The sequence below is a fragment of the Catharus ustulatus genome, chromosome 9, assembly GCF_009819885.2.
Source record: "Catharus ustulatus isolate bCatUst1 chromosome 9, bCatUst1.pri.v2, whole genome shotgun sequence".
NCBI classification, from domain to species: domain Eukaryota; kingdom Metazoa; phylum Chordata; class Aves; order Passeriformes; family Turdidae; genus Catharus; species Catharus ustulatus.
Genome location: NC_046229.1, coordinates 22,797,543 through 22,819,956, shown reverse-complemented (window position 1 = coordinate 22,819,956; position 22,414 = coordinate 22,797,543). Strand labels below are relative to the sequence as shown.

At 39.3% G+C, this 22,414-nt stretch overlaps 2 protein-coding genes across 2 annotated transcripts; one reads left to right on the top strand and one right to left on the bottom strand.

The window, feature by feature from the left end:
* Positions 1 to 467: 467 nt before the first annotated feature.
* Positions 468 to 8,934, bottom strand: PRPF38B (pre-mRNA processing factor 38B). The gene is made up of 6 exons (XM_033067304.1): positions 8,569 to 8,934; positions 5,242 to 5,310; positions 4,828 to 4,979; positions 4,684 to 4,744; positions 1,929 to 2,152; positions 468 to 1,686 (listed from the first exon to the last, which is right to left on the bottom strand). Exons 1-6 carry the CDS (start codon positions 8,845 to 8,847, stop codon positions 831 to 833), a joined length of 1,641 nt encoding a protein of 546 aa, XP_032923195.1. The 5' UTR covers positions 8,848 to 8,934; the 3' UTR covers positions 468 to 830.
* Positions 8,935 to 13,077: 4,143 nt separating this feature from the next.
* HENMT1 (HEN methyltransferase 1) lies at positions 13,078 to 21,498 on the top strand. The gene is made up of 8 exons (XM_033068040.1): positions 13,078 to 13,116; positions 13,270 to 13,355; positions 13,729 to 13,857; positions 15,344 to 15,456; positions 17,142 to 17,276; positions 17,683 to 17,865; positions 19,420 to 19,597; positions 21,103 to 21,498. The coding sequence occupies exons 3-8, from the start codon at positions 13,744 to 13,746 to the stop codon at positions 21,496 to 21,498; spliced, it is 1,119 nt and encodes a 372-aa protein (XP_032923931.1). The 5' UTR covers positions 13,078 to 13,116; positions 13,270 to 13,355; positions 13,729 to 13,743.
* Positions 21,499 to 22,414: the final 916 nt, after the last annotated feature.

Here is a 22,414-nt window from a genome sequence, read left to right as displayed (position 1 = left end):
GAAACAATAAAAGACCACAAATGCATAAACTGTGTTAAAAAAAAATTAAAAAAAAAAAAGGAAGCTTACATGGATTTTCTTCAAACAAATAAAATGCATAGATGGCTACGGTACTCATCCGTCAACCTTTACAGTGTCCGCTTGAGGTAGCCTTTCTACAGAATTACTAAACAAGCCCCAACATAATCTAAATCCTTGCATCAAAATCACTATCTCTGAAAGTCCACTCAATTTAACACCACTGGTGATCAACATAATACATTTTAAAAGCTTTGGACAAAACAGCAGGTACAGTGGACATAAATGTTAGTTCTAAATCTGCAGCCCTCAATGTACATTGTACGCACATAAATATCTCAGCTATAATACACATTCCAGATCCAACCCTAAAAGCCATACTATTATGGAAAGCACAGCCATGCTAACTTCAGGATACAAACCATAATTCCACGTCTACAAACAGAAAGTAGAATTAGTGGCAGTTTATTGCCTCATACAAATTTAACCAACATGGCAACCATGCCAAAGGAATTAAAACATTTTCAGGATGTATGTACAGACTGTACATTTCAGAAACATCTGAACAATAAAAATGCAAGAACAATCTCCGCATTACAAATTAAACTAAACAAATGGTTTGAAACCGTCAATGCATTGAATGGGTTTACAAAGGCACTTCCCTACCCAAAATAGGAAATGACAATCTGCAGCCTAGAGGGAGGTTGGAGAAGAGTGCTCATCAACTACTGCACAATCTCAACTTTAAGAAAAAATAAGCAGGATTTAATCAAACATTTATAGGATTCAATGTGATCCACTTCTGAAAGAATTCACACAGTCTCATCTTTGTTTTTCTGTTGCTTCTCTTGGCTCTCTCGTTCTGTACTTTGGCTCCTTCGACGATCATGTTTGTCAGAATGGTCCTTGCTATCACTGTGATCATGTTTGTGGGAACGTTCTTTGCTTCTGCTACGCTTCCTAGATTTTTCTTTGCTGGGACTCTGATCTCGTTTTCTGGATTTCTCAACACTATCTGTTCTTCCTCTGCTCCTGCTTCTACTTCGTTTATTTGACTTCTCCTTATTTTCATTTTTATGTTTACTTGATTTTTCTTTGCTCCTGCTTCTGCTGCGCTTACCTGTGTTCCTACTTCGGCTCCTACTCCTGTGCTTTCTTTCCCGGCTTCGACTTCTACTATGTTTTCTCTCTTTTTTGGAATCCCTCTTGTCATCGCGGTGTTTCTTCTCATCTTTGTCATCCTTGTGTCTTCTCTCTTCTGTGTCACCCTTACTTTTCCTTTCTTTTGACCTTTCTCTAGATCGATCTTTTTCCCTCTCACTACCTCTCTCCTTATCATGATCTCTCTCTTTTTTCCGACTCCGCTCATTTTCTTTCTCTCTCTCCCTATCCCTGTCTCTTCTATCTCCTTTCCTGTCACGACTTCGACTACGGCTTCTGTATCTGTCCCTGCTTCTGCTTCGTCTCCGTTCCAGTGAGCGATCGGTACTTCGAGATCTCCGCCTTTCTTTTTCTCTCTCCTTTGCTTCACGTTCTAATCTCTGCCGTTCTCTTTCTCTTTCTAGTTCTCTATCAAAACTAGATGATCCATGGCCTTCGCGATGGTGACTTCTGCTTCTGGATCTTCTGGGAGACCTCCTGGGACTGATGGATCTTGGTCTTGGAGACCTTTTAAAACAGAAGATATTCTATATGAAACACCTCCTTCAATAGTTAAGAGATCCTCTTTCCAATTTATACTTTACACACATAGCCTGTATTTAATCTTAAATACCAAATATCATCTGCTTATTTTAACCCATAAACTCTTGCCTTAAAACCTATCTCAGTGAAAAGACAACACATTGCTGGTAATAAGCAGTTCAACACTGAACTTTTAACATTCGTTTTTAAAGGAATGTTTATGTGACCTTGAACGTCTACGTTCTGCATGCCGGTCTATTTCTTCCATCCCCTCCTTGCCATCTTTCTTGATTTTTCTAGGTCTGCTTTTAATTTGCTGGTCAATGGCTTTCTGGACTGGCACAGGAATTCTTGGAAACAACGTGGAAAACCATTCAAGCTTAGTGAGGAAGGAACGAAGCATCTCCCCTATGGTCATAACGCAACCCCCACCTGCCTTCACATCCAGGTCCTGCAAAATACAAGCAAAAAATATCCTGATGGTCAAAAATATTCTTTACTGATTAAAAAAAATGCTGCTACATTACTGTCCTATTGAAGTCTCATGATTATGAAAGTTTACTTGTCTCATATTCTAATACATTTCCTTAGAGAAATTCAAACTCTGCACCCTTTGGATTTGGTAGAATGTTACAGATAGGGAATGGGACTTAATATATATGCATGCAGGCACATACTAATCCTGCAGCCATCTGGATGGTAAGGGACTGTCGATGAAGAGATTAACGCAAAATCCCCTTACACAGTCTGGCTATATGGTATGATCTTGCATTGTATTTAAATGCCACAAAGTTGAGAAGTCCTCTGAAACTACATTTAATACTCCATTTTGTGAATGTACAGCTGTGTACCATCATACCCAACCCTGTGGCCTAAATCATTTAAAACTACATCATTGCCTATCTAAAAATGATCATAGAAAAACCTCTAGTACAAAATGGCATCCTAACAGAATTGGAAGCAATAGCAAACCAACTGCCATGAAGCAGTGAGGTTTCTAATTTAGAAATATGTAAAAAAATAAATAAATGAACAAATAATTGGAAACGCATAATCCATGATGACCATTGTCTCTGAAAAGGGTCATTACCGCATGAAGGCCTTCTTGCTATGCCCTCTCACAGCTCAGGACATGTTAGTCAGCTATTGTCAGTCCCAAACCTATAGTGCAAGCACACAAGGAAAGTGAGATTTGTTATCTAAACAGGAAGAGAAAATCTGAACGTAAAACTGCTTGCACTCACACACATTTAAGTGTTCAGATATACAGTTTTTCCAAATATAATCGCTGCAGAGATCTAAAGAAGAAAAAGAGGAGTTAAACGTAGCACCTGGAGAGTACGTACAGTTAAATAAAATAAACATAAGAAGCATTTTGAAAAGTAACTCTGTGTCCTGGGAAGATTTTCACAGCAGCATGACAAAAGATGAACTGCTTCCACATACTTAAGAACTGGAGGGAAAAAAAAATCCTGTAGGTTTAAATAATTCCAGATATATAAAAATTTGCTTCATCCTACTGAGCTTGACCAGGACTGGAAAGAAATTTCAGCAGCCCCAAGCAGTTTTTCTACATAACACAAAGCTACTGATAGCAGCTGGGAAAGAAACACTAATTCCAAAAATAGAGAGGAAGATTTTAAACAACAAGAAATAAAGACATCTTGGTACCCAGTATCAGAAAGAACTGAAATGTATAAACTAAAAAATGTGCTTTGAATAATGAACCAGTTAAGACCTGCACAATGCATTGTACTTGTGACTGCTTTACTGTCCTTGATACTGACTTTGTGGGACCCTGAGAATGAAGCCACCCCAATCCTTCTCATAAATTACAGTCCAACACTGTGGAGGAGAATTCATATTAGCTAGCCCCACCTGGGGGAGAAGGACATTACACTGATTCAAGCAAGAGTCCAATTTGGTTCCATTTTTGTTAAAAATCTACTATAGCATGGGCATACCTGAAATTACCAGCCGTTTCCTTGGCTCAGTGTTTTTGATACTTAGTATGAAAGAAGCCATTTGAAATAAATACACTGCATTGCAGTCAGACACAGGTATAATTAACACTACTTTTAATACTAGTATTTGGACATCATTTGCAACTACAATATTTGAAATTTCTTCAAGTAGATGCCTACTGTCACACTGAAGATGGCAAGTGATCCTTCCTGTTCTAGTGTTAAATTTAGGATGTAATTTAAAACCTGCTCAATAAATACAAATTGCAGCAGTATGCAGCAGACTGTGTATTCAACTTCATAGCCCAAGAAACCTCACCCACCATCTCCCTACTGTTTCTCCAATAGTCAATCAGAATACTAAAGGGATTCTCCTATCTGACTGCATAATAATGCAACCTCTCTACTGAATTTCTTCAGCTAGCAATTCCTCTCTTTATCTGTCCCATTAACAAAGATATTAAGGTTCCAGAAATAATGCCACTTTATGCAGTAATCAGGTTTTTTGCTTCTCCTCTGAAGAAATCCTGGGTTTAGTTGTTCCAGGACATGAATAATAACCAGAGATTTCGAGCAATATTTTCCACGGTGAATGTTGGTTTCTACCATATAGTTCCCACTCTTTTATGTATGCATCAATTCCTCTATCCCAGTAATAAATAGATAATACAAATTTAGCACTAGTGTGACTTAGTACACCTTATCTAAAACTAACTATCATTTTAAAAAACACACAGAAGACACATTCACACAGCCTGCTGTCTGTGTTCCACATGGCTTTGTAAATCTGACACAGTAACATCTTAACCAATGAAAAAATCTGTTAGATCTTCAAAATATAAATCACCCAGGTCCCAGCTCAAACCTGGTTCCTGCACTAATTAACGTACATAATGTAATCAAGAACATAACATTATAACATTCAAACAATAGAAAACCCTATCAAGCAATGTTTACGCTTAAAGTAGTAATATGAAAAGAAACAAAAGAAAACAAATTATTACCCTCGCCGACATACCTCCTCATCATCAAGAAAGGATTCAAACCAGTCCCATAGATCTGTAGGTGGCTGTGTGTACCTTTAAGCACAAAAACAATGCAAAATTTTAATACAGCTTTCTGCATATTAGATCAGTCATTAGTTGATGGTATTGATACTTACCTAATATACATAAATCCAAGAGCCCTAATATATGGGGAGTCTGTATGAGTGATAAGGCCCATCACTTGCTTACGAGTGAGCTTCAGTGTAAATAATTTGTAGAGCAGACAAAAAGCAGTAGACACAATTCCTCCAGTTCCAACACCACGCACCTTTCAAAAGCAGAAAGTTAGGTGAGGATGCAGGAAGTCACAAAGAACTAACATAGGATAAAATCTAAATCTACAAACAAAGCTATGTGGAAAAAGTAATACTACTTACACCTGTATCTTTGGAAGCAAGAAGAATGTATCTACTCTTTGTAATAAATATTTATATCTAGAAACTGAGTCAACATGCAAGCACATTTTATCTGCGCTTTGGAAAATTATTCACCAGACAGAAAAATTTAAGAAGGCACGTACTTCTACTTACCCCTCCACACATCCCTGTCTGGCCTGCTGTTTTTCTGCTGCCTTTTTCCCATGGTTCAACATGTGTAACCTGAAAGGGTGAGGAGGAAAGAAAATTACAATGACAACCTCCATAATGTTTAGGTGACCACACAAGCCTGATTTAACAATGGATATCCTAAATCAATCTTAAAAAACTGTCTTCTAGCAAATTCAAAATCAAGTCTGCTTTGTCATTAAAGCAAAGCAAAGCTCTTGGCTTTTTAAATTACCACTTTAAGAAATTACAGCCAAAATCTTGAATGAAATTTAAAACAAACAAATCCCATAACCCCAAAGGAGGCATCCATGCTTATACTATACCCCACACACCTTCAAATACTTTATGACTAAACCCCAGCACTACTACTTCCTTCCTAACTACCTTTATTTAAATCATCTCCTTACAAGTTTAGTGGTAACTGCTGATGACAGCTACAAAAGTCAAAATATACATTCTCATATTCCTAAGTCTCATTTCTGAAGTGAACTTAACTAGAGATTTCTTTTATCACTTACTATTATGACAAAATAAATATGTTTATCAAGGGTAGTGTTTTAACAAACATAAAGTCCCTGTTCTCTTGGACTGCAGTGATGTTCTTGGATAAAATGATTCCTAAGTACAAACAAGTAAAATTTGTCCAAGACAAATCTTGTGAGATACATTTAGGGATGAGCACACAAACGCAGTTAATCAACACCATTCCTAGAACTTGACAGGAAGAGTAATAAATAAGCTCAGAATGAAATTCTAAAATTCAGAGAAGCAATATCTGGCTCAATAAACAAGTATATTTCCTAAACACATCAACATAAAATATATGTAAAAGACAAAAAAGGACACAATCGTGTATCAGAATGATACACTGGATTGGGAATAAGAGTTCATGCTATCTGGTACTTCACAAATTAATTCTTGAACAATCAATTAAATAAAATCAATTATGTACACAATCACACGAAATCAGAGATACACTAACAGCAGAAGTTGCTGAACTGCTTGTTAGGGTTTTTCACAGCTGCTGTCTTTGCCAAACAGGAAATATGAGACATGCCAATGCTGTAGAATTCAAAATCCACTATGACTTCCTGTACTGTTAGCATGAGAAGTTCACAAATACTACATAAATAATACTGCATATTATTCTGGTTATATAGCATTGCCTCTCACAGAAAATGAAAAGTATTTTTTAATTAAAGGATCGAGTGTAACACTACCACAAATGCTAGTCTTCAACTTTTTAAAATGACATTCAATGTAAACATGATGGTTTTGACAGGTCTCAATTAAAACCAACAAAACCCTGAAAACAACATTCATTTCAAAAATGAGTATTGAAAGTTTTGACCCACAAAGACTACTTTGTATGCTTAACTTGTTGGAAATACACAGATGAAATGAAGCTGAGGACGTGCACATGGTGTTAAGGTCAGGGATAAAGAAGGAACAAGTCCTGCACTTCCTAGATACAGAACTGAAACAGGAGCCCAGAATTACAAGTTAATTAATTCAAATATCTGGACACAATCCATATCTTCAAAGACGGTCCTTATCATTAGCTGCCTGTGTGACTTACAAAGAGCATTCCTGCTAATCCAGCACCCAACATTCTAAAATTTTCTAGAAGAATCACTTGTTTCTTAGATAGACAAATACACTTGAAAATACAGCTGCTATAACAGGTACCATGCTCATTAAAAAAAAAAAAAAACAACAAAACAAAACCACTGCAACTAACAAAAAAAACCCACAGCAAGTATTCAGGAATTTTAAAACATGAAGAGAATTCAAATTTTCTTAATATCAATGAAGTACCTTAAACATCAGATTATCCTCTCCCGCACAGCCATTACTCAGGAGTGAGTAAGGGGCTGACTTTTCTCTTTATTTAGCATGCAGTTTTGAGTCACTAACTGTCAAGTTCAGTAAACGAAGCAGATCAATACGCAGATTTTTAATGGCATGTCAAAATTCTTCACAAATTTAAGATAAAACCAATTTTGGCGTGAAACAGTAAGTCAAGCAAGTGAACTATTGGACCTAATGCTGCCAAGTTCTACCAGTACAAAGATGATTAATTGTACCAAATACTTTTTAGTGAATTTGAAGGGGTTCGCTTCAAAAATTGAGTAAGCTCTCAAATTTTCTGAAAATATGTCTCTTTCATAATTTTTTCAGCTCTAAAATTCAATTACACAAGTAAATTCTGCTACTTTCCATTCAGATAGTCATGAGTCTCTCACACATGCAGCATGTAATAAATAACTAGAGAGATGCTGCCAACAATATATGTTACGCTAAGTATTAGGAGAAATAAACAATCAGCTCCAAATGACAGGGCACATGCAGAGAAATGCTAGTTTTACATGAAAAAGACAGTAGCATAAGTAAGCGCAATGTGCCAAAAATCTCAAAATACTGTGGTGGAGTTTTCACAATTATAGTGTCTTAAGTAACTTAATTTGGCTTGGATAAATGAAACAAAAAGACTACCTTTGGTTTTAATTTTATTTATTTCAAATAAAATGAAACCCACCAGCTGAAATAATATAAAGCAAAATTAATTCACCTGAAGGAATACGCCAATAACGACCAAAACACGGGTGACCAACTGAATTATCTAAGCTTCAATTATCTAAATTTTGGTCTGGCTATCAGAACAAAGAAAGTGGCTGCGTTGATTAGCATTAATTATGCATACCTCTACCTGGGAGAGTGGCTTGATGGAAGCCCCGGTGCAAAACTGATTCAATCCTGCTAACAAAACAAGAACCGAGACATAGGTGCCCTGATACAGATCATTAATCTCCCCAGCACATCCTACCTGACGCCAAAAGAAGAACTAAAACGAACTCGTTAAATTGTAAGCTGAGTTATGGAGAAGGAAATTCTAACCTGGAACCGAGAACGAAAGCCACAGGCAGACACCTATGGGCAGCAGCATCCCTTAGCGCGGTCACGGGGCGGGCTGGCGGCCCCGCGCTGCGGGGAGGGCCGGGCTGGGGCAGCGGCCGCAGCTCCGCGCCCTCCCCGCTCTCTCCGGCCGAAGGCGCAGCCCTCAGACGGCCATTTCGCCCCCACCGCCCCGGCTCACGCTGCCCTCTTCAAACCCAACTTACAGCTCCGCAATTCCAAATCCGACGCGGAACCCGCCTCTTTGGTGAGGCAGAGAAGGCAGAGCCTTGGATTCCCCCAGCTCAGCAACACAACCGATGTTTACTCCCATCCCTCACCGCAAGAGAAGGGGCCAAAAGGCGCGGGCCGCAACCAAACCGGGCCCGGCGCCAGCGCGGCCCGCGGGCTCACCTTGAAGTAGATCTCGTCCACCACTTCGTGGTAGGTCTTGAGCTCGTAGAGCTGCACCTTGAAGTAGGGAGACGAGAGGATGTTTGTGAGGATCATGGGGTTCAGGTTCATGGTCTTTTCGTTGCCCCACAGCGGCAGCACGTTGCCCTGCTTGCCCGAGGCCGCCGGCTTGGGGCCCCCGCTCTGCAGCGGCTGCTGCACGGGCGGGACGGCGCCGGGCGGGTGCTGGGCCGCCTGCTGCCCCTGGCAGTTCGCCACCGCGGGGCTGTTGTTGGCCATGGCGGGTCGGCGCTCGGGGCAGGCGGGCCGCGCACACGGAGCGGGGCCGGCGGGCGCTGCCTCAGCCCCGACAAGATGGCGGCCGGGGAAGTGACGGCGGCGCCTTCCGGGGCCGCGTCACCGACCCGCGGGGAGAGCGGGGAAAGGGCGGCGGAGCTCCGCACCCTCGGCGCTGCCCCTCCCGCTGACACCCGGGCGCTCTCCCGCCGCTCGTCCCGCCTGCCGGGGCCGCGGGCGGCCGCGAGGCGAGGCGAGGGCGGGACGTCACCGTTTGGGTGAGCGAGAGGAGTGTGTCCCGAAGGCAGGCTGCTGGCGCTGTGACAAGGAGTTCAGTACATTAAGCCAGCGATTTAACAAAGTTGAAAACTGGTCCCTTCGGTCCCTTGTAGTGAGGCTGGCGCTGGCCACTTTAGCCTCCACAGCAGTGGAGAAGCCCAGAAGTCATGGAATGACTCGGGTTGGAAGGCGATCTTGAAGACGATCTGTTCTAGTTCCAACCCCCTGCCATGGGCAGGGATGCCTTCCATTAGAGCAGGCTGCTTAGAGCCCCATCCAACCTGGCCTTGAAAGGGTGGGGCATGCACAGCTTCCCTGCTGGGGAAGGGGAAAGGAAGGAATGTTGGGCACGTTCAGTGTGCGGAGCCCCGGAGGGCAATGACTCGGGCATTGGGCACGGCCCAGGCTGTTCACTTGATGCTAATGCTGGGTGCAGGGCACACTGCTCTCGCCAGGACTGGCTGAGCAGCTTCTGAGAACCTCTCAGACACCCAGAATACTCCTAACTGCTCCCTGCTGCTCAATGCCAGCTCAACAGCTCTTTCTGAAACTCGTAGTCCTACATTCATACTTGGAACCAGCAGAATTAGATTAAACAGCTAAGAGAGAATCACTGTCTACGTGTTATTACTAACAGAAAAGAGAAAATCCTCTGTTTTTGCCTGCAAAAACAGAACACCCCAAACCCAATATAACTAATTGCATACGTTGATGTTGGTCTTTAAACTTAAAGCACAAAAGGGAGACTGAAAGCGTGATTTAGAAGAATTGCCAAAATATTTTAGACATCAAATGACTGTGCAAAAATACTCTGAAAGTTCAGTGAAATGACTGCAAGTTGGGTGTAATGTGCCAAAGGATGTTCAGTTGTACACAGAAAGGCTCCTCCCCATTGCTCAGCACATCAGGAAACAGGTATTGGGAGAGGTTGTTACGAAATTATCCATGGGAATAGCATCTCTACATGCTAGAGCTTACCCAGATTTTTAATTTAATGGAGAAAAGAGAAGATAAATACTGTTGGAAGTAACATTAAAATAACTTCACTTTTCATTGCACATTAAAACACTGAGAAATAGTTTATTTTCATTACCCTGGCCCTTCAAGTACACTAGAGCTTTACTGTAGCAGAAGAGTTATCAGGGTCCTGGCAGTTAACAGATTCTCTAAGCTGCCCGTTCTGCTATCAAGGCTTTTCACTCCTCTTTTCTGGGAATAATCACCCATCTCCTTTTGGCCTCCTCTTCCCATCTTGGCTGATTTCCAAAGAGGCTTACAAAACCTTCATTACTTGCATGCCTCTACCATATTTATGCAGTAAATACCCATCTAACAATCTCGTATGAAATCAGAGAACTAATTACAAAAACTAATTCCAAGAAAGTGTCTTTATAACAGTGATGTGCTTTTGTTCTGGAGGCAGTTAGCTAGAGTAGTAACTTTTCTTTGAATATGAGTGGTTTTGTTATTGTTGTTTGGAGCACTTCCTTAATTTTCATTGTGTAACCACTTCAAGACAGCCCACACTTCTGTTATAGTTTATATTGCCCTAATTGTGTTTCCGTGCATTTACCTTTTTCTGTTGGAATTTAGCCAAATATGTTCCAAACCTCAGTATTTTTTATTCTCTATCAGATCACATTTTCATATTTCTTTCACTCTTTGATGATAATGCTGAAACCTCTCATATAGTTACAACCTATAAATCTATTTGCTCCAAATAAGATTTTCTTCCCTCAGTCATCCCAGCTGGTTTTTGTAGAGTACAGCCAAAAAGAAAAACAAAACAAAACCAAAAACCAGAGAACATCAATACAAGGTGATTTTCTGATTTTCACTTGCAAATAGCAAGAAACTACATATAAGTATAAAAGAGTAAAAAGAACGTGATTTGTGTGTAACAGGAGCTTCACTTCTCATTCACACAGATGAATTCTTCATTTTTCAAAATGAGCCAACTCTGTTAATTGAAGCTGAGGAGAAAAAGAATAGTACTTCATTCACTAAACATCCTCTGAATTTAGGCTGAGAGGACTGGTTGTTAGCTTTTGAATTACAGATTAAGCAATATTGCTGTATGGATATTCCTATCAAATATCAATATGGACTAGTGTCTTGTGGTAGCAGCACTGCATTGTTTCTTTTGCTGTCAGCTTTCATTTTATGCACTGCAACTTTATGGGGAAAGTACTGGAATTGCATACAGTTGTCTTTCTCATTCCAGTTACTGAAGGAAATAAATGTCAGCAGTTTAGGATTTCTTGATTCATGACTTTACATTGTGAGATGCTTTTATTCCAGCATAGTCAAATATATTTGTTGCTCTGTGTAGGGTGCAAAAGTAACAGGCTTCTCTGAAAAAACACCTGCTTGATTTGTGGTGTATTGAGCCAATACAATTTGAGTATTCAGTTTGAAATTATAGATATATTATGAAAATTACCTTGGAACTGAAGTTTCTAAGTAACCTCATTGACTTGGACCTCCTTTAAGTAGGGGTGCACTAGGTAACTTCTAAAGGTCCCTTCCAACATAAATTATGCTATGATGCTTTGAGACTCTTACATTACCACTCCATAAGGGAAAAACAAAATAAAACAACAAAAAACAACTAGACTAAATATTTTGGTTTTTTTTCAGTGAGAAAATAACTTTTAAACTCTTTATTTGATTTATTGGGGAAAAATCAGAAGAATTTTTCAATACTTTTTTCAGCAAGTAGATCAGACACCCTGGAGTTAAAGCAGATTTTCCAGCTCAGAACTGCAAATAGTGCTCACCATCTCTTTCATGTTGCCAGTCTTTCAAAGATTGGCTCTCCAATCCAGTGTCATCACCTAATATGGAACAATCAGAAAGAGTATCTCTGTGATTATGTTTTTCATAGTGGAGAATTATAACATTCTGAAGGTTTCACTTCCAGTGGTATATTTTGGGGTGAATTCTTATGAGCTTTTGGGACATTGTGTGAATTTACAATGTGTTATGAATGGAATTTTACTGTAAACTTTACCACTGTTCTTCTCTGTGCTTTTTTTTTGTTCTAAAGAATCTATTATACTGACTTGTAAGTAGAATGTCACAGGATGCCAGAATCCATAGCATTGGAAGCTGAAAAGTAAAAGACTTCTATTAATAAACCTTTCTCTCAGGTGAAAAAAAAAAACCACTGGGCAGAATTTATAGAATGATCTAGTTGAAACGTAGGTACTAAGTGATAGTTCAGGGTTGAACAATTACTCAACAGTCAAAAATATTAACTGTGTGCTCTGTCTAGGCCACGAAACTTAAAATGTTAGCCAAGAGTTGTTATATACATTTCTAGTATATGCTGAAATCTTAAAGGGCATTGAATAATGATCTAACTTACCTGACTTTATCCTCACTGCCACCAGAGTCCTGCCTCCTTAGGTGCCAGGCCTACATTATCTTTATTAATAACAGCCCTGCCTGTGATTAGCAAACGCTTTACATGCTGTTAACAGAAGAAATGGGACATTTAGAGCCACACTTTCCTTTCTACTTTCATCCTGCTGCTCACTGAGAGATAAATTTGTCCAGTGTGGAAAAGACTTAACAAAACCCTGCAGAAGATGCCGGGTTTGGATGTTTGTGCTCTCACTCACCCAGGACAGGGCTAGTTCACTGCATAGGCAACCAGCACAATAGCGCATTTCCCCTCTGCAGCATAGCAAGCACTGCTTTAGACAGCAAAGGACTTGCATGAGGAGTGGCGAGTTTTTGGGTTTTAGTGTAAAAAAGTACGGACACCGCTCGCTGACTCCAATCATGTTTTAATTCCACTGAGGGAGGCTGGCACGGAGCAGTACAACAGGTGGGCCCCGGACGGTCCGAGGTGCTCCTTTATGGCCTCGCCCAGAGGTGCCGTAGCGAACATCCCCCCGCACCGAGGGCTGTCCATTGGAGCTCCCGGCGCTCCCGGACGGGCCGCACCCCCGTGGGGGCGGCCACCTGTGCCAGGCGGGAGAGAAGGTGGAGCGGGAAGCGCGGGGCTGACCCCGGGTGCTTGGGCTGGGGGGCTGCGGGGCTGAGGGGCGGCTGGGCTGAGGGGGCGGCGGGGCTGAGGGGCGGCGGGGCTGAGGGGCGGCGGTGCTCAGGCCGTGGGTACCGCGGGTGGCCCCTCAGGCGGGCGCTGCTGAAGGAGCCCAGCAGGCCCACTCAGCTCCTGAGGCGGCGGGGGACTGGCCTGGACACCGAGCCTGGTTTTGTGCGTATGTATACACAAATATGTATTTTTGTTTGCGTGTGAAAGACTTCAGGTTGAGTGCAGCTTGGCCCAGATGCATTTGGTTGTAGTGTTTGGTTGTAGTCGTTGTCTAGGTGTGCTGGATGGAGAGTGAGATTATGAAATTTGCTTTTTTAGATTTGTATATGGTTTATACTTGTTTAAATAAGGTTATTTACATGATTACATGTAGAGACAACAGCCTAATCGTGCTAATCCCAAAATTTTTGTCATTCTTTGACTAGAACTCAGATCAAGTCTACCCCTACTTAATTGGGGCTCAAACACCACTGAATAGATTTGTAATTGGATATGTTGTGATGTGCTTCATAAAATAAGAGTTAACTTTTTATGTTTAGCGTTGCCAGAATACTATGGATAAGAACTTCCAAGAAGAGATTACGCAAATTATTAAATTTGAACCTCCTTTGTACAAACAACGCTACCAGTTTGTTAAAGATTTAGTGGAGAAATACAAACCTAAGAAGGTTGGTATGTTTTGTCTCTTTAGGTTATATACTTGAAAGTAAGTTGACACTTGGCATCTCAGGAAGACAAAATGCATAAATAACCTGTTCACCTAATTACCAAACAACAGTAGTGAAGGAACTGTTAAAACTGAATAGCCTTGGCAGATACCTCGTGATATGTTGCTTTTCAGGAGTGCATAAAATTAATGTTACTTGATGGGAAGAGAGAATATTTAAACAAGAGAAATGCCTTAGACTGTTTTTGAAAGTAGTGGGCATTCTGTTTTTAATTTAGTGCTGCAGAATTAAGTTCGAGTTGCTTTCCTCATAGTTGGGTTTTGCTTTCCAGAGCTGTTTCGTGTAGCGTGTCAGGTTTATCTCATCATTTGCATGGATAGTCTCAGATGAGAAGTGACATTGTGAGATTATGTGAGGCTAACTCATCTCCACTTTCTTAATGTTTTGTAACCCTCCACCTCTGTTGTCACTTGTATCCCCCAATATACCAGAACTTTTGTTTCACTACTCACTGTGAAAAGTTAAAATATTTAAGTAACATTCTGTAGTGTTTACTCTCTTCTAATGTGTTGTCCCTGACTCCTTCCCCAAAAGATCTTCTCAAGTCTGCAGTGTTTAACCTTTAAGCAGAAGTTAATATCTTCAGGGGCATGCAACTGATGCACCTGCATTACTTATGTAATCATACTTCTAGTAGCTAATAAAAATCTAATCCAGTCTTTGATATCCTGGCACTGTAATCTGCTTTCAAATAGAACATATTCACCAGTGGTGCATCTGTCTTTGAAGGTTTGAATTTTCTGATTTAAGATGTGGAAGGGGCAGGAGGATGAACATGCTGTTTACACAGACTGTAGATATAAACTGGACAGAAACAACTCAGTGTTTTCACTGAGGAACAGTGAACAGCAGTGTGCTTCAACCTTGACTGAGCCTGAGAAAGAACAGCGGGGGTTGGTTTACATACTCAACTATCTCTTTAGCTTTCAGGGAAGACTGTTATTTGACTTCATGGTCTGAATATCCCCAGAGTCCCCCACTTAAACATTAGACTGAGCCTGTAGACTTGTTTTATGCAGATTCTTTGCTAATAACTTGGCTGCTGGTGAGCCTGGTCTCAGTGTTTTGGAGGGAGAACAGCCCAGTGAAAATCAGTGGTGGATATGAAGATTGCTGCAGCTTTTATACTTAAAATCATACCTTACTGTTATTCATGTGGAAGACATTCTCCAGAGTCAGTCCTACATGTACTGGTTCATAGGTGTACTAACAAAAGGTTTCAAAAAATCTTGCAGGATCTTCATATACATTTTTTAAAATGAATTTTCAAATTGCTTGCTTGCAGCTGTAAATTTTAGTTATGATTCTGAAATGCTTTATCGTTAAAAAGTTATTTTAGTAAGTATGGAATTTTAATTTTATGCAAGTCTCTGAAATTACTTAGAACTTTATAGTTTTTATACATTTTTTAATATCTAATTTACAGGTGGCAGATTTAGGATGTGCTGATTGCAGCCTTCTCTGGATGCTGAAATTCTGCAGTTGCATTGAAGTGTTAGCTGGGCTAGATATCTGTGAAAATGTAATGAAAGAGAAAATGTAAGCTCTTTGATTGTTCTGAGTTTTGTGTTTGTCTTGACTTAGTGGTGTGGTGGGTTGACCCTGGCTGGAGACAGGAGCTCGCCAAAAGCTGATCACTCCCCTTCCTTGGCTGGACAGAGAGAGAAAATACAATAAAATGTTCATGAGTTAAAGGACAGGGAAAGATCACTCATCAGTTACCAGCATGGGCAAAATAGACTTGACTTGGGGAAATTAGTTGAATTTATTATCAAAATCAGAGTAGGATTATAAGAAGTAAAGCAAATTTTAAAAACAGAGGGATGAGGAATGGGGATTACAGTCAGTTCATTACATGTTATTTCTGCTGCTGCTTTTCTCTTCAGGGAGAAAAGTCCTTCCTCTTCTCCAGCATCTGGTTTATCCCATGGGGAAGACAGGCTTCCATGAACTTCCATCATGGATCATTCCCAGGGGCTGCAGTTCTTCATGGACTGCTCCAGCCCAGGTTCCTTTCCACAGGGTGCAGTCCTGCAGGAGCAGCCTGCTCCAGCATGGGTGCCCCTCTGGATCGAGTCCTGCCAGCCAAGCTGCTCCAGTGTGGGCTCCTTTCTCCAGAGCTTCCTGCCAGGAGCCTGCTCCAGCATGGCCTTCCCCTTCCCCTTCTAGGAGAAGCCTCTCCTAGAGCCCCCTGGGCACCTTGCCATGCAAACCAAACACAGGTGGCATGGTGCAGCATTTCTTGTAGAGGCTTTCAGAATTAGAGTAACTGCAGAAACAGCAGCTTGGCAAATGAAGAGCTCTCTCATTGTTAGTTACATGGAAACGCCGGGGCTATAGGTGCCCATAACATCACCTAGTGTAGCCAAAGGTCTGAGTCATGCAGAGAGGCCCTCAGGGTGTCCACATCTGAGAAATACACTGTAAAGGCACTAATGCATGGTGTTAGGAATATCTATGTGTGCTTATACATGATTGTCTTCAGAAAGATCAGTTTTGATATTTTTGAAATGTACATGGAACCTTTAGTCACCACGATGGGTGCTTGTTCATCATTTTGAAATAGTAGGGTTAGCTCAGTGTGTGGTGTCTGGTTTAGAACCTCTCTAAAATGAGAGGTTTATGTGATCTTTGAAGCATTGGTCTGATGGATGACTGTAGGTTTTTTGAAAGCAGATTAATACAATTTCAGTGAATGTATAGGATCAGGAGGCTGATGTTATTGCTTGTTCTTTCTCAAGAATTAAGTAATGTTTTATATGTAATATTTATTGTGTGCTTTGTCTAGTGCTATATTTCAGAATGAAATTTTCATATGTACTTTGGTTTCTTGGTGTATTTTGCTTGGAAAAAATAGCTTGCCTAATATGCTTGCCTAAAACTCTCCCCAAAACCCCACAAAACTTGTCTAAACTAGACCTTGTGTGTCTGGAATTGAACTATTATCAGAATTTACAAGTGGCTTTCCAAGTGACTTGAAAGTATAATGGAAAGTTTTGTAAAGATGAAGGACAGTTTCTGGATTAACTTCTGCTCTTTGTTCTACTGTAGGTAGTTACAAAAAGTGTTTGCATTGCATATTCTTTTGTATATCCATGTAAAGCAGTTAACCTTTTTGAGATTTATGAGGTGTCTATGTAGGGCGTTATCTAGTTCATTTGCATGCACTATTTACCTTGTCTTAAAGTCCTTCCTGTAACACCAGATTTTTCATACTTTCGTAGGCATACATTGTCTCCTCTTCCTCTTGATTATTTGCGACCCTCTGAAAGATCCCTAACTGTTACCTTGCATCAGGGTTCCATTGCCCAGAAAGATCCTTGCATGCTTGGTTTTGACTTGGTGACATGTATTGAACTGTGAGTATTAGGAGAAAAAAAATGTTTTTCTAAGTCCATTAGAGTTCAGTTTGGAATTTTGTCCATGCTCCAAACAGATTTGATGAAATCTTTCAATCAGAGTAGTAGAATTAGAAAAGTAGAAAGTAGAAGAGTGGCTTCTAACTTGTGTTTAAATTAACTATACTAAGCAATTCAAGTAGTGCTTATGGTGGGAAGAGGATATGGATGAAAAAGTACAAAATGTAAGAGGAGATTTGCTCAGACAAAATCTCCTGTGCTGCCACTTGGCCATGGTGCCAGTGCTTATATTGCAGAGGCAGGTGTAAAATTACAAGTTACAGATACAGGTTTGGGGTTATTTTGACTGGTTGTTAAGATTATAGTAGTGTGGTTTTAAACACAGACATCAACTTATTCTTTTCAGAATAGAACACCTGGAAGAATCAGAGCTAAAGAAGTTTCCTGAAGTAGTGTTCGGTTTCATGGCTCCAAGCATAGTTGTGATCAGCACTCCAAATTCTGAATTTAACTGTTTGCTTCCAGGAGTGAAGTTATACAGGCATCCAGACCACAAATTCGAGTGGAGCCAAGCACAGTTTCAAAGCTGGTAAGGTACTGAACTTCATATGCTGGGTGCATATGATGCAGCTCTGAATGCCCACTAGAGTGAGAAATGAACGGCAGTGCATTTTCAGAATGGTTCACTTATGTGGTTTGCTGTCAGTGAAGTGTCACCTCCTGATTTGGTGGTTTCTTTTCATGTTGAGAGCAGTTAAGCGTGTTCTGTGGGTTTTGTATTTTCTGATGGTGGTTACATTGACTTTTACTGTAACTGCTCTGCAAGTTCTTTTTACATATCTTTATTACAATTAACATAATTGAAATGTAAGGTATCAATTAATATTTTTGCATAATACCCTGCTATAGAAATTCTTCATAAATCCAAGAAATGTGCTTGCTATATATGGTGTGTAATCAAAACACTGACTAAGAATATGCAAGTAGATTTATCAGATAACCACATTAATGGGGCATGTGAACACAGGATTGTTTAATGAATCATGGCACAGTGAAGGATTTAATACAAATCATATGCACATGACAGAGAGTTACATGAGATCTAGCTTACCCTTAATATCAGGAATGTAATAAAAATTAAGTGGGATGCTGTGATAACATTCAACTGTCAAGCAGTTGTGGAAGAAAATACGTGGTACAGTAAAGAATACCATACCTCAGTAGCCAACCCTTGCTGTATGTATCATGGAAAATTTGTCCCTAAACTATGTTGTTTCTGCCATACACTTTAAAGTATCCAGTGATTTTTTAATAGTTTTGCAAAGCTGGAAACATGTATTTTTCCCTACATAATGATACTTAAACCTGCCTGTAATTAGCTACCTTAGAATACCTTAGAGACAATTACTATGAATTGAAGTATATTTAGACTTTGCTTTTAGATAGATGTGAATTAAAAATATTGATATCACTGAAGAAATGTGGGTATTTTTTGAGCTGTAAACATGAGAAAGCCTTTGTGTTGTGAAATAGAAATATTACATTATTCTCTAAAATACATGAGATGTTATTTTAGTTTTCTTCTTTTTCATGGAGAATGATGCAGGTAGGTAGCACAGTTCTGGTTCCCTGCCCCATTCCTTTGTTCATACTGGCTGATTTTAGATGTTCACAGTTTTCAATAAGATGTTATGTACACCATTGTAACCTTGATTAGGTAGATTTTAGTCTTTCTATATTTACAGCAAATCGCACTTTCTCTATTAACTCTCGTGGTTTAGAGGTGTGTATGTTTTTTATGGGTTCTTCTCAAATAATTTTGTTCTTGAAAATCGGTTTTTAGCTGGCTTCCAGATTAGTGACTAAGCAACTGTGAGCATTAGCATTCTGTGCACATATTTTAGAAGAAACAGTAATGTTTGGATGGCTAAATGATGATACTAAATGATTCAGACTATGGTAGGCATCTTACAGCTCTGGTACAACAAGATGTGACAGTGCTTATCTTTAGGCATGGGCATATTGTTAGAGAAATTATGTTCAATCCTTTGCAGCCTTAGAGTCTTGTTTCTCCTTAAGAATGGATCTTTATCACATGGAAAGATGATTATTTCATATATTTACAATAATTTGTCTTTCTTAGGGCTCTAGAGACCGCTAGATGCTATGATTACTCAGTGGAATTTACTGGTGTTGGGGACCCACCAGCAGGAATGGAGAAGATTGGGTTTTGTACCCAAATTGGTGTGTTTGTTAGAAAATGTCCTCAAACTGGTGAATCTGTTCAGTCTGAGAAACCCACTGAAGCAGTTTACAAAACAGTAAGTATTTTTTTTTCTTCCTTTAGAGGTATGAATAAAGAGTAAAGTTGTCTATGACTGCCTGTGAGGTTGTTACCATGAAATACTGCTACTGTCCTGTCTTAGCTCTGGTTGTCATCAGAACAAGACAGTCTCATTCTCTGTGTTTCCAGTTGTACAAAGGCCTTAAGCTTTTAGGATATTTGCTAAATAACAATATGGATAATCATTCTTAAGATACTTCTATCCTTGGAATGAATTTTTTCTTTTCTGCTAGCTATATTTCCTCTAGTCATTAATTTTATTTATTATGTGGCTGTTGGCAATGACACAGATTTTTCAGATACATAAAAAATTTTAAGAAGCTTTTCTTATTCAATGTCATGTGGTATAAACCAAACTTTTTTCAGAGTTGACATGAAGTAACAGTGCAAAAATAAATACACTGTTGGAGTTTTATTCAATTTTATAAGGCCTTAGATTATTTGTTTCAGTGAACATACTTCAGTATTTCAATTCTTTGTGCAAAAATATGTGTCTTCAAATGACATGTGACTCGAACTGAAACATAAAGTGGTGTTACAGCTTTATCTTTTATGGTTTCCAAGCTATAAAAAACATTTGTAATTTCTGTATTGGAAATTTCTATGTGTGTGAAATGTCACCTGTCATCTACTGCCATTAATAGAATCATGAAGTATTGTTTAATGTTCACCAAACTTGGAAATACATCTAGGTGATGGACATGTACTAGAAATTGCTTTCATTAGCTCCCATTAGAGGGTCATTTTGGAGAGAGTTTTGACATGGGTATCCTTTGAGATTAAACAAGAGTGTTAATGTTGTGTGTTTCTTACCAAATTAATTTTTACTGGGTAACTAATTTATAGGAATAAGTCAACATTTCAAGATGTATTTAGAAAGCAAGAAACAATTCTAGAGGAACTTCATTGGTAGTGTGTTGGTATAAAGCACTTCCTAGTAACCTGGTGGAAACTGCTTAGTTTCCTTAATTGCCTTGGAGTATACTCAGTGTAGAATACACTACAAGTTCACAGATTTTGATGTCACAATTTATTTGTAGCGTTCCCTACAGCTGTGAGAGCATATTTAATGTTTTACTCAGAAAACATGCTGTAGTCTTGGTTTCCAGATGACAGTTCAGAAATAGTTTAGAATCTCCATCGCTATGGAACTATCTCCAGAACCCCATAATGTGAGAAGTAAGAGAATTATTAAAAAGAGGTAAAGAATTGCAGGGCTTTACCTTGCTTGATGTACAAGTGGAGTTTGCAGGTATAGCCTGTTGGGTTTTGGGGTGTTTGTTGAAGTTCAGTTAACTACCAATGTAATACAGAAAACCAGCTCCTAATTGCCTGCTTTTGTTACCTAAAAGCATTTAATAAGCAAAACAGGATTGAATAAAAAAAGATATTCAGATTTGAGAAGCTTTTTTGGACAGTAGACGTTAAAATCTGAATTTCTGATCGTGATAAACATTTTATGTATTCTTGTATATTGTAAAGGTCTTCAAAGCAGTGTACCCAAGTCTTAAAGATGAGAAGTACTTGCAGAACGCAGTAATCAGAGAAGTTGTTTTCACAGCCCAAATCATTAAGCACCGTTTAATGTCAAAACGTGAGGAGTGCAGTGATGATCCTGAGAGAAAACCCAGATCCCAACCTTCAATGGACTCTTTTTCTGACTATCTTGGAAAACTGGTTGTTGAAAAAAACATGCAACCATTTGTCAGTGGAAATGAGGTTTACGTACCTCTCACAACAATCTTTTCTTTTCCCAAAGTGAATCGACTTTGTGGTACTTTTGAGAAGTTATGCAAGCTTATTGCTGGCAAGGTCACACTGAGCAGTGATGGTTCTGCTGTGATGTTCAATATTGAACATGAGAATGAAGAGAATTAGATCGCAGATTTCTCACACAAAGTTCAGTTGAAGTAATTAAAGTGGGTTTTTTTTAGAAGCTGTCAGGTGGTATGTTCTGTATGCTAACTAGACCACAAAATCTTTTCTAACTTTCCATCAGTGGTATTTATGTGTCAGCATGTCTCATTGAGTGAAGGTGAGTGCTTCTGACAAAGGTAACAGTAACTCATAGGGGTTTCAAGTAGAATATCAGGGGCTAAAAGGAAATAATTAGTTCCCAAGAAGAAAATTAGGTATTTTTGTTTGCTTTCTATTGCTTTATTATAGCTATCATTATTACTAGGTTATTTCTGGAAGTCTTTTATTAGCTTCAAGGAGAGGTTTTTTTTTACCATCTACTGTGTTGTGCTGAATAATGTGAGTCAGATAAGTTTAGGGCAAGTTTTTTCTTAATATCTATAAAATTTATAGATGCCTTTTTCAAGATAAGTACATACTCAGCCTTGATGAAAACCAAATGTTGTTCCAGCTGAATTGAAATATGAAACTGGCATCTTTGTTCTGTTCTTGAAAAAAATTTAAAAATTTAAAGAACCGCGGTAATTGTGAATGCTAACCTGCCTCTGGTGTACCTGAAAATTTTTTTGTGTTTTCACGTGCAGGTGTTGTTAAGAACTGTAAAATCCAAATAGAGTAGATGGAAAAAAATTAACAAGAATAAAAACACACAAGACAACCAAAAATCCCATCCAACATCAAGAAAAGAGTGCAGTATCCCGAATATAAGGGAAATGATGTGGATATCTGTTGTTTGGTTATGGTCAGAAGAGTTGAACAGAACACTTCTGATCAGTGTTCTGAATTAAAAATATTTCTTTTAGATTAGAACGATGGGATCTAAAGGACACATTTTTCTGTTACTATAGATGTCAGTTGTTGATAATACAGAAGCAGA